This window comes from Grus americana, chromosome 15 (assembly GCF_028858705.1).
Source record: "Grus americana isolate bGruAme1 chromosome 15, bGruAme1.mat, whole genome shotgun sequence".
Lineage (NCBI taxonomy): Eukaryota > Metazoa > Chordata > Aves > Gruiformes > Gruidae > Grus > Grus americana.
Genome location: NC_072866.1, coordinates 11,998,137 through 12,010,163, shown reverse-complemented (window position 1 = coordinate 12,010,163; position 12,027 = coordinate 11,998,137). Strand labels below are relative to the sequence as shown.

At 40.8% G+C, this 12,027-nt stretch overlaps 1 protein-coding gene across 3 annotated transcripts in view; it reads left to right on the top strand.

Annotated features, from left to right (window-relative positions):
* The window catches only part of SDK1 (sidekick cell adhesion molecule 1), a 412,431-nt gene that overhangs the window by 316,014 nt on the left and 84,390 nt on the right, over positions 1-12,027 (top strand). For all 3 annotated transcript variants that reach the window (XM_054842564.1, XM_054842566.1, XM_054842565.1), the window contains 3 exons: positions 770-891; positions 8,450-8,559; positions 10,988-11,138. In XM_054842564.1, the coding sequence (XP_054698539.1) occupies positions 770-891; positions 8,450-8,559; positions 10,988-11,138 (383 nt within the window). The remainder of the gene's footprint in view (positions 1-769; positions 892-8,449; positions 8,560-10,987; positions 11,139-12,027) is intronic.

Genomic DNA, 12,027 nt, shown 5'->3' with positions numbered 1-12,027 from the left:
TTACTTACGAATGCAGGTACGATTGCGAATTTATTCTAAACAATCTATAATCTCTTTCCTTGGCTTGCTTTTGTTGATAATTCAGATAATATTAAAAATGTAAATGCTGCTGTAAGCCTGACTGATGTGAGGCAAAGATCTGATCGAGCCTGCAGATTTTACCCTGTGGAAGGTCATACTCTTTATTTGCAAGAGAAATTAAAAAAAAAAAAAAAAATTAATCTACTTTATTCAGGCATCAGAAATGCCCTCTAAAACCTATCTGCTATAGATCAATATAAGAATCACAAAATCTTCCCCATACTTTACCCAAAAATTTGAGTCTTTTTTTGTTGTTAATATATTAAAGTTGCATGTACTTTAAGAAGTAAGTAAAAATTACTGTCATTTAATTCTGGAGAAACAGAAGGACAGTGGGATTAGGTGACTTGAGAAGTGACTGGCAGATCTGGAGCTGGGAAGTACCTTCCCCACGAGCCACCACGCTTTGTCAGTTATGCAAGTTCTCTAAAATAGCAGCTGTAATTCTGTAGATGGGCTCTTTCTTTTCTCATTTCATCTGTAAAAATGTGGTGCATGTTCAGAGCGGCAGAAATAGTAATGTTGTACATAACACTCTGCCAAAAAAACCCAAACCAAACCACAGCTTTTGCTCTGTTATACTTGTTACCAAGGTATTTTATCTGTTGAAACACTGAATGTCAACCTGCGTTACTGGGCCCTAGATGCAGAGCGTTTCCACCTCTCATTTACATTTCTATTTCTTCAGAACTTCCAGGTGCTCCATCCAACCTGGTGATTTCCAACATCAGCCCTCGCTCTGCCACGCTTCAGTTCCGGCCAGGATACGACGGCAAAACCTCCATCTCCAAGTGGATAGTGGAAGGCCAGGTATGTCCCTGACAAAAAAAGCTCTTACTGAAGTTTCTGAGGGGTTAAAAAGGGTCTAAATAGTCAACTGATGTTTGGATTACAGTTTTTGTTGAACTTTGGACCAAAGCTCTTCAGTACATGGCCTGGTGGTAGGTGTTCAGAGAGTCCTGGAAAGGTTGGAATGCAGGGGAGCTGGAGGGGCTTAGCTGAGAAATGTCCGTGCTGGAGCCAGTGAGAAAAGGGTCACGTGAATGCTGTAACTTCTGTTCACAGGAACAAAAGAAAAATATGATATATAATGTATATATGTGAGAATGCTTATCCTTTAAATAATTTGTATGGATTTTTGTAAAGCAGCTTTGGTTATGTTCAGAAGAACACCAGATGCATCATAAGCAACACATACAGCAGAGGTTAAGTCCATCCATTTATTTAAAAAAGGATTTGAAACCTGTGTTTAGGTTCTGTTAGGTGTATTTTCAAACCAGATGCAAACCTGGAATTAGTATCTCATAGTGCCAGAAGTATAGGATGAATTGCACTGAACAGTAAAGACACCATTATTCATGAGACTGAGTCTATTTTTCTATCTTGTAATGGAATATACTGAGGTTTTCTATCCAGGCCTCTGGATATGAATAGGATGAATTCTCTTCTTCATCAGCTTTAAACAATATCCTTCTTTCTGCTGTCATTATGCCTTGGAGGAGTTATATATTCCTCATTCGTTCTCCTGACAGATGAGCTTTGCTTTTTCCTTTCCACCCACAGATCTTTATAAATAATATAATCTGTTTTTAAGACCAAATGTTGGACTTCTTAAATCACCGTCACCACTTAGACATGTTGATACAATCACTTCACTTGGTAATGAGACTGTTGTGAACAAGTTGGTACATTTTGTACCGTTTACGTACACATTATTGCATATTATAGAATTAAACACTATGATATGGTGGCTTGGCACATTCTGAGAAGCATTTTTGTGCTGGAGCACCACATTGATATTGCTAGGAATTTGTTAAATCTGTGAGTTGCAGAACACCAGAGAAGTGAAATAAACTTGAATGCTTTAAAACTGCAGTAATAATTGCCATGAAGTTCATCTGCATCTTTGAAGAGCCCTGGGTACAAATAGTGGTTGAAGGGTTCTTGGTGTGCAGGGAGAGAAGGGAGGATCTTTCTTGTTCACAAACCCTCATCAACATCTCTTGCGTTGCTAGAAAAGTCAAGGGGTTAGTGGTTCTGATAGATCCTGGATCCAGGAACGTTTGCTCCATTTCGGGAAGGAGCACAGCCAAAGCCTCTGCAGAATCTGGGCGGTTCTTTTCACCACAGCTACCCTGCAAGTTTCTTCTGCACCGTACCTCACCTTCAGCTTTGGCACAACAAGAAATAAGCCGTGTCACTTATGAGCCCCAGTGTTCACTTACGCCATTCATGTAGTCTGTTCTAAGCGGTGATAATGTCTGTGCTTGGATGCAGACTACTCTTGCAACATCTATATTTTAGCATAGACAACCATAATTGTTCCTTAAGACGATGTTAGATAGAAGGGCAGTGGTTGTACCCAACCTACAACAGTATTTTCTAAACAAAAATATAGGGTGATTTTTTTCCGTCTGGCTCATTCATTCACTGGCCCATGCACAGCTTTTAATAGCCCTGTCAAGTGTTTCATGCCTTAGCATTAAATGAAAAGCTGCTTAAGGCATGGGTTTGCATACTATGATTTTAAAACAGGTGGTATTGCAGAGTGACAGGATCTCATTTAACTATAAAATACTAATCTATATGTTCTAGTGTACTTTTCAATTAATCAGTTGAATTGGAGAAGAGAGATTCTGTCCAAGCAGGTGGAGGGACTACATCTCCATCCACTCACAATTTTTTTTGCACATTAGCCTCTCTGAAAGTTTGCAACAAGGTGCAGAATAGCTGAAAACAGCTAATAGCTTGGGAAAAAAATATGTTGCAGTCTACCAAGACCTTGTACAGCATGATCTCTCCTGGAAGGAGGAGGACTTGGTCAGTGTCCCCGCACGGGTCTGTTCCCTCTGGGCTGTACTTCCACTGTCGGTGGGCTCATGGCAAAGCATGACCAACAAATCCATGGTGCTGTCATGCTCTTCATCTACGTCCCCCTCTGTACAGCTGGGTGGTAGCTTTGCATTGGACATCTGTTATATATTGTGTCTTCTCTTTCACCTCTACTGGGAATATACCCTTTACTCTGAATGTCTGAGTCCTTACAGACAAACTATTTTATATTGACACACACAAACAAGCTGCCACCAACATGTTTTTCTTCTTCGTTCCTTTGTGTCATAAAGCTTTTTTCATAAGGGCAGGTCTAGAAAAGGTTCCAAGTATCCCATTTTGGCTAAGTGCCGTTTCTGAAGTCTGATACTTCATGAACAATTTGAATGAAAAACACAGCTGGGAATTCCAGTTGACGTGAAATTTTGTACATCTGGCTTTGGCTTCTGCTTTTTGTGCTGGGGTGTAAATTCACGGGAGCCACTGTGGAACTAATTTTCAATTATGTCAATGAACATGAGAGGAAAATCAGGTCTTTAAGATGTAGACTCAGAGGACTTGAGGGAACTAGATATCCAACTGGAGAACTACAAATAAGTACCAATGCCATTTTAAAAATATTTCTAAGGTCATGTTTCCATTACATATAGTATAATCTAAAGAGAAGAGGGTCTAACGTAATATAAAGTTTCTGCTGACACTCCTTCAGAAGGAGCAGCAGTAACTGTCTTGTGGCATTGACGCTCACAGGTAACGTGGGCATCCCCAAAGAAATTCAGTAAATCCTTCCAATCGTCCTGTACTCTCACATGCAGTTAGAGTATATATTGCAGACATTTTTTCTGGGAATTTGCAACCAAGAACAGCACTGAATCCCTGCTGTTGTTCACGTGGTTTCATATTTGCACTCTCTATCTGCTGCAATCCAGTTTCAGCTTATTTTTCTCATGCTGGATTTTTCCTGGGGTTTTGTCAGGAGTACATCAACAACATCATCACGACTGTGCCTTGGTAGGTGCTCAGTGCACAGCATCAAGCTTTCCAGTGGCTTATTAGAAAAGCTGGGCTAACTTCTGAGTTTGGTGTGTTTTTCTGCTGATTAACGTTATTGTGCAGACAGCAGACGACCTGCGGAACGGCTGAAGGCCACTTATGAACAGGTACTGCAAGTCATGGAGCAATGAGTATATGGGCTAATATAGAGAGGTTTTTCTTGAAGCCTTTCTGCTCGTTTTAGAGAGATTTTGTATGAATATCATGGCGAGCAGTAACAGAGTTTCAAAGTAGTAAAACCTTTAAAGTATTATCGCTGTGTTCGCTTGTAAAGCTGTGAGTTGGGAAAGACGTCGTAACTTTAACCATGAATTTATCTGGTTTTGCGGGTTAAGTCAGTGACCCAGATAGGATTCGTCCATTGTGCGAGGTGATTCTCTTGGTGTCATTGTTACTTCGGAGCTGGTAAATAAAGTGCCTGAAACTCTGACAATTTTATGCCTTCGCTAATCTTTAAATCAAAAATGGCCAAATCGATTTAAGGATTCTGTAAGAAAAAAAATTGCACCCAGGCTGACATCCTGTGAACCGAATTTCTCCCAAAGCGATTTCAAATGTGAGTTATGGACCTCTATAATGAAAACTCTGACATATCTTGAACTATAGAAGAACACAGGGTACTTCTATAATGTACAGAAACATGGCGTTTTCCTTTCCTGCAGTTAGTACTTCATAACTGTTCAAAATTTTGGAAGCATTACTGTCTTATACAAAATATCGCAGCAAGTGATTTTTTCATTCCAAATTTTAATTATTTTTGGTTTCTTTTAAGTCAAAATTCTACAACTTTGCTCATATAGTCCATTCCATCAGAAAAGGCTAAGTCACTTTACAAAATATGTAACATTTTCCTTTTTAGAAATGGAGAAACTAACGCATAGAGAAGTGAAGGGTTCTGACATCACTTCCAATATTGTTTCATACTGTCTCATTTCTGTAATAATAAATGAATGTGCCCTTTTATTGACTATAATGCCTCAGGAAGAGCTGAGAGATGGGAATGAATATGTGTTAATTTGTGATGGCTGATCCTTATCGAGAATCATATGAAGTGTCTAGGTGGACATAGGTGTTTTTACTGTGACAGTCCTGGGGCCTCCTGGGGATTGCGGCCCCATCGTGCGGAGAGCTGTGAAGATGCAGAGCACATTTCTTAAGGAGTTTTTATGCTGATGGTAACAGAAAAGCAGTTGATGTTTTCATCTGCCTCCTAAAACAATGCACACATAAACATGTGTGCATCTGTCATCAAACATAATCCTTTTCTGAAGTTTGCATGCACTGTTATCCAAAAAACAGCTACAAGAAAGAAGCCTCTAAATTAACTTTATTTTATGCTCATAGTGGACTCTCTTGGCCCTCAAAGGACTCTTTTATCCTTACCACTGCCCATAGTTCTTTTCGCCCCATGGGAATCCCTTTGTACTCTGATTCTTGAAACTGATACGTTTCCTCTGATCTGACATCAGAGTGTTTCAGCAAAAATAATTCCCTTTTCCTTCAAGAGCCTGAAACTTGGAATCTACTATAGATCTCATGGAAGTTAAAAATACAGAAGTCCATCAATGAAGGTTCTCTTCCGAGACTCATTTCTGAGATTATTGATAAATTAAACTTGTTTTGAGTAACGTTGACCTAGAATTGCCTGGCCACGCAAGTCAGAGGTCATGCAGAAATCCCCAGGCTGTTCACCAAGCTACCCTGCAGCCCTTCACCCTTCGGTCCTCTTACCTCAGAAAAGCTCCCCACACAAGCACCACTCTCTTAAAATATACTACTGATTTCAGTAGAAGATCTAACCCTTTGAGTTAGTTTCCCAAAGGCTGGCACCAGATCCTGGGAACATTACAAGGTATTGTTCTAACTAAAGCAAGTTCCTGATCTATTTCTGTCAAAATCTTTTGCTGAATCACAGAACTATGTCTGTGGTTGATTTTTTTTTTTTTTTTTTTTTTGCTGCCTCTCTGTCACTACCTTTCAGCAGAAAATAGGTCTAAAAGCAGTTAATTGGGACTGTCTGCGCTGCCGCTTTGCTGGGGGTCCCCCACCTCCCAGTACAGGTACTGGTCACCTGTTTACCAGCTGGCTCCTGAGCTTGGGAACAACCAGTGTGCCGGGCTGGCTTGGCATCTGCAGCACCCATCACTCCAACCAAAAGCTGTCTCCTGGGATAGCTTTCGAGGGGCTTGCTGTAGTCCTGGGCACATAGAAGCTTTTGCTGCTTCTCAGTTGGTAAAAGATCCTTAATATTTCCACCTTTGCAGCCAGCTGGTAAATGTCTAGCTGCAAAACAGGCAGGGGGGTTTGGACACCTCTCAAGCCTGAGTCAATGTCAATTGTTCACAGCCCTGTGGGCCTCTGGGTCTGAACCATGTGGTCCTTAATGTGTATTAATGACCTGCCTGCTGCTGTGTAACGATTGAAACCTGTGGTCTTCTTTTTCTTTTCTTTTTTTTTTTTTTCTATGCAAGAAATATTTTAAAAAGCTCTTACTGTTCTTGGAATACAAAAAGATGACTAACTACTGGAGATTATTTGCAGCCTCCAAAGCACTGTGGATTGTTGCTGTACAATTACTACAGCACTTTGAGGTGATGCTGTTAAGAGCAAGGAGTTTTGCAAAAATAAGCATTTACTATAGACTTTCTACAGTATTAATCAAAAATTCTTTTATTAAGAAGTGTTCTCTGTTTCCTTGACCAAAATCAACCCTCTCTTCCTTTCTTTGTTCATGTAAGTGTGGTTTTTTTAATTCTCTTTATCCTCTCTCTGTTTCCTGGGGTCACTTCAGGGCTGTTCTCTTTTTACCATGCAGACCTGTCTCAACTTGCTTCCTTTAAGCTTCTGCATCCATGGACTTTACTAAAATTTATGGAGCTCAGTGGGGACTGAGAATTTTAAAAGGCCCATAATCTTCACTGGCATCTATTTTATATGTTGTTTGGTATGTGGCAGTGTCCTTGCTAACCAGCAAGACTGAAATGCCCACCAAGACCTGTGCAACCACATCCCTCCATGAAAGCCATCCTCTGCTGGGAAGATCACAAAAGCTTCTTTTCACAGTGCAATGCAGAACTTATTTCTTTGGCCTAATTTTCCTTGTGTCGTTGCTTCATGCACAAACATAAATATGCAGCACATCAGCTCCTGGGTGAGCGAAGAACTAAAACATCTATAAATAAATCAGGCTGCTTCTCCTGAAGGGGGGGGGGGGGGGAAAGTGAATGAAACCTAATTTTCTATTTGAAGTACTTGGGATATGCTAGACACTTTGGGCTACGTTGCCTATCGAGTGTTTTGACAGTGTCTATGGCTGTAACTAGTACACAGAACTCGTGAGGGATCTGTTTAAAAAAGATTAAAGGAAATAGCTCTTTACACAGTGGGTCATGAGCTACTGGAATTTGTTGCCACAGCATTCTGTGGGAGTAGATAGTGTCAGTAGGTTAAAAAAGGATTAGGCGCCTTCATGGATATTAGGTCTGTAAATAGGTGCTAAAGGGAACAGCTGCCTACGTGCCCTCTCGTCCCCCTCGGCCCATGACGGTGGATACCAGGGTAGGCTGAGGGAACTGGACTATGGGTGCTGCCCTTTGCGGGAGGGCCCAAACACCAGAGTAAAAGTGCACAGTGCTAGAGAATGATATCAGGGATTCTTGTCGAAGATCTGAGGATCTCCAAAGTGAAGCCCAGCCATCTCCCACCTCTCTTCTGTCTCCTCCCCACTGTGGCTCTCAGGCACACGACCCTGCCGACTGATGCTGCCATCTTCCAGGGTCCCAGGTCACTCTGGCCTTTCTATCACTCCTTGTTGGCTTCCTTTTAAGTCCTGATTCATCTTCATTTTATCTCCAAAAAGCTGCATGGAAAATAATGTTTTCGATTCTCATCACCATTTTGTCCCTGCTAACACTGCCGTAGCTGAGGGACTATGTTGGGCAACATGTTGTGATTAATTAATACAAAGGATTGCATGTGGAAAAGCCTGGTCTAAGTGCAGCCCAGCAGATGAGGTTAAAACACTTTTGTTCTTTGACTTTGTTCTTGTTTCTCTGTCTTCGTTTCTGTGGCATTTTTCCTCCGTTGAGACTCGCTTAGTATGCATCAGTTCCTGCGAGTTATTATCAAGCCTATTTTTCATTTTGTTATATTACTACTTGATACTTTTGTATTGTGGCAGTGAGATTGAACAGGGTATTAGCGCTCTCATGGTGTTTTTCTGGAATAGATCTTATCAGAGGATCCCAGTGAAGTCCCAACAGCTAGAAGGAAATTTGGCTAACTTGGCTGTGTTGTCTCTTTACAAATAACTAGTGTCTTGTCATATAAAAATGAATGTTAACTGGATAATATATATTTAAAAGCATTTGTCCTTCCACTGGTGTGATGACACACACTGAAGAAGAAATTATATATATAATTATGCATAACTCTATATAGGTATAGTCTGCTTTGTGTTCCTTCTCACCTTTCCTGTCTACAGGTTGGTGTGCTGGGTGACGAAGAAGAGTGGGTGAGTCTTCATGAGGTGGAGAATGAACCTGATGCTCAAATGCTGGAGGTACCGAACCTTACTCCTTACACTCATTACAGGTAAGAACAGCAGGTAATTAGCTGCAGCAAGGAGGGGGGGGAAAGTAAATAGCAGCATGGCACAGCTTTCCTAATCGGAAGCAGCTGGCTGTGTTTATAATCTGAACAAAAGAGAAAAGGTTTGCTGTTTTAATAGATTATACTTAAAATTACTTGTCTGATATTGTTAATTGTAATTTACATACAATAGAGTTCGTAACATTATAAAGGAAATCCAAGTGCACGGTGAAATGCTGATGAGTAAGTGATATCCTGACTTCCCTCATCTAAAGGGTGCTCCAGTGTAACATCAGTCAGTGACAAATCAATTGTAGTTAAACTGCTGCAAACTTGTAATTACATATTTATATCAATTTAAACATCGTTTTATTGATTTAGCTTAATTTGGTAACATCAGTTAGATGAAACCTTTGTTTATAAGAATTTACTGTTTGCCAAGTTAAGTTTAATAAATATACGCAATGCTTAAACTGATTGAAGTGAATCTGCATTATGGGTGCACCCCAGTTAAACGAGATTGATTTTTAAATCAATTCAATTCAAGTGATGCGTTGCTTCAGTATAGACAAGATTTGAGAATTTGAGGTACTTAATCCTAATGAAAAATACTTTCATGAAATAGCTTGCTAATGTAAAGGCTGGTTGCAAGGAGATATAGTGGCAAGCGTTAAATCAGCTAACTAGAAACCTGTCCATTTTGCGCTGGCTGCAGGGCCTATTAGCCAGTCCAGGTGCTGTTGTGAGCTAATAGTAGGTGCAACCAAGTAAAGCTTATATAATTTACAACTAATTCAGTGCTGGTAAGCTAATTTTCTTCCCTTAGTCAGAAGCCTAGGAACTTACTGAATTTCTCACAAAGTCTCCACTGAACTGTTTTGCACCTCATCCTCAAAAGCTAAACATTCTACGAAAAGCTCTTTTAAAGTTTTGGAGCAGGAGCTGAGATTTCTAGTGCAGAGGTTTAGGGAAATTATCTTCAGGTTGAGAAGATTTTGTTCTCCTCATAGAGGTGGATTCTTTAAGCTGAAAAGGAAGCGGTGAATAGTAAAGTGCAGGTCGTAGCACAGTCACCGTTCAGCATCCATGCAAAATAAGAAAGACTCGCACGCCTAGCAGGTATACGGAGAAATGTCTTTGGGGTAAAAAATAGAGAGGAAGCATATGAGGAGTTTGGGGTGGATGGTTTTTTTACTATTGTTAAACTTTCTGATTTATTTTTTGCTACATCTCATTTCTCTGTTGTACCCATTGAATTCTGGAGTGATCCCAGTTATGCTTGGATCTGTTGCACTTCCAGTTCTCTGATTTTTTTTCATTATAATTTGTACATTAAAGCAGCTCCTTGAATTTTGCCTCTTTTTTTTTCTCTCATGTATGCACAGATACAAGGGTTTTTTGTTTTGTTTCAGTGTAGAGCAATTTTATATCATTTTTTGAAACCTAGAAAGTTGTTGCCAAATGGATTTGTGGTCCTCTGGTCAGCTTTAGTCATTGTCCACTGAGGAAATACATCATGAGAACTAATTATCAGACCACATCTTTAGCAGCCAGCTTCTTTTCTATGTTATGTGCCAACGTTTGAGAGTGAAATCAAGGACAATATTTGTTTAATATGTTTCCTTTAATGCATTTTCTAGGGAGATCAGAGCAGATAAATAAACCCTGCTGTGTTGACTTTTCCCAAGCTCAGTCATTAGGTCCAAAAATTAAGTGTTTAGTATGAACAGGTCGTGTATTTGTGTGCAAGCGCTGGATACTTCTAATTGCTTGTGATGGGTGAGAGTATCTGAAATGTGCAGCACGTCTTAATTATTTTGTGTTTCCTGAAAAAAAGATTTCCCTAAATCTTTTGTGACCCAGTAGGGATTTCTATTGTAGAAGAGATGGTTTCGAGCAGACAGGGTATTTTTTTAAAGATGCATATCCATATTAAATAACTTAATCTTTCTTGTGCAGGAAGGCTGAAAATGCAGCACAGGGATAAATCTGCTTCTTTCAACCAGTAATTGGGGGGAAATGTTATCGCTAGTATATTTTTTATATTGACAGGGAATGAGAATATCCGAAGTTTGATATTTTAATACCTTTCTGAATGTATTGTGCTAGCATCGCAAGAGAAAATCACTTACTGCTAGCATAAGCTCATCAGGCTTGGTATAATTACCATAAATTTCTCACACAAATACCTAAGTTTCTAATAGACCCTAAGCTAATCTCATTTTCATTTTTTTTTTAATACCTGAGAGGATCTGAAAGCAGTTACCATAAAGCATTCAGCAGTGAATACAAAGGGGACCTGCATGCAACGACCTTTGTGGAACATTTTGAAAGACCTAATTTGTATTTTTCCATCTTTTTCCTGTTCTGGAAAGAGAGGTACCGTTCGCCGAGCTGTTATAACCTGCACTGCATCTTTCCTCCGCTCCAGGTTCCGGATGCGGCAGGTGAACGTGGTGGGTCCCAGCCCGCTCAGCCAGCCCTCCCGCGTCATCCAGACGCTGCAAGCTCCGCCAGATGTTGCCCCTGGGAGCGTCACCGTGCGCACGGCCAGCGAGACCAGCCTGTGGCTACGATGGGTGGTGAGCTGGCGAGGAGGAGCGGGGCCGGAGGGAAGCCGGGTGCTGGTGCTTGGGATGCGGCTGCTTCCCCAGGGGCTCAGGCCAGCACTCAGGAATGCTTTTTCCTTGCGTTCAGTATAAGGAGTAAAGGCAAAATTATTTCCTTTTTCAGAATAGTCGGAAATCTGAGACTTACCTTAAGTGCCTTATTAATCACTTAAATTGCCTACTGCCACTACTTCTGCCACTTCATCAGGGGAATATATGCCTGTGTGTAAAACCTTGGCTTTTGAGACTCTCTAGTTCCACAGCCTGGGTCAACACATGGGACAGGAATATAATACTTGAGCCAGCCTGGAGTTTCCTAGGGCTCAGTTGTTTGCTTTGTACAAAACAGTTCCCAGAAGGTGCGCAGCGGCCTTTGGCAATCATCCTGCAGGTACTGAACGGCTGTGCTTCAAAGGCAGCAAAGTTTGCACATCATACTCCTGTGGGAAGATTATATTTATGTGAAAGGGTGTGGAGTTATGCGATAAAACGTAGAAATGAGTAATTGCGAAGATGCAGTGATTGATGACATTGTTGTGCCCCTTTGACTGTCTCAGTTACCTGCAGAGTTGCCACGTTGGGGTTTACTTGGCAATTAACCTGCTCCAGAATGGCTTTTCTTCTCCCCTGTTAGGCAGAATTTTCCACTGGGGTTACTGTGGTGTGAAGTTGATGAAGCACAGGTTTCCTTTTGCCCAAATGTCAGCTTTTCCATGCATAAACTCTGTGACTGGAAGTCAAAATCAGGCTAGAAACAAGAGGGGTTTTCCTCCCATCAGAAAGGAATAATTCCAGTTTCTCAGTGGGACACTGCTTTTAATTCCAAACCCTGAAAGACCAAAACATCAAACTTGAAGGTGTC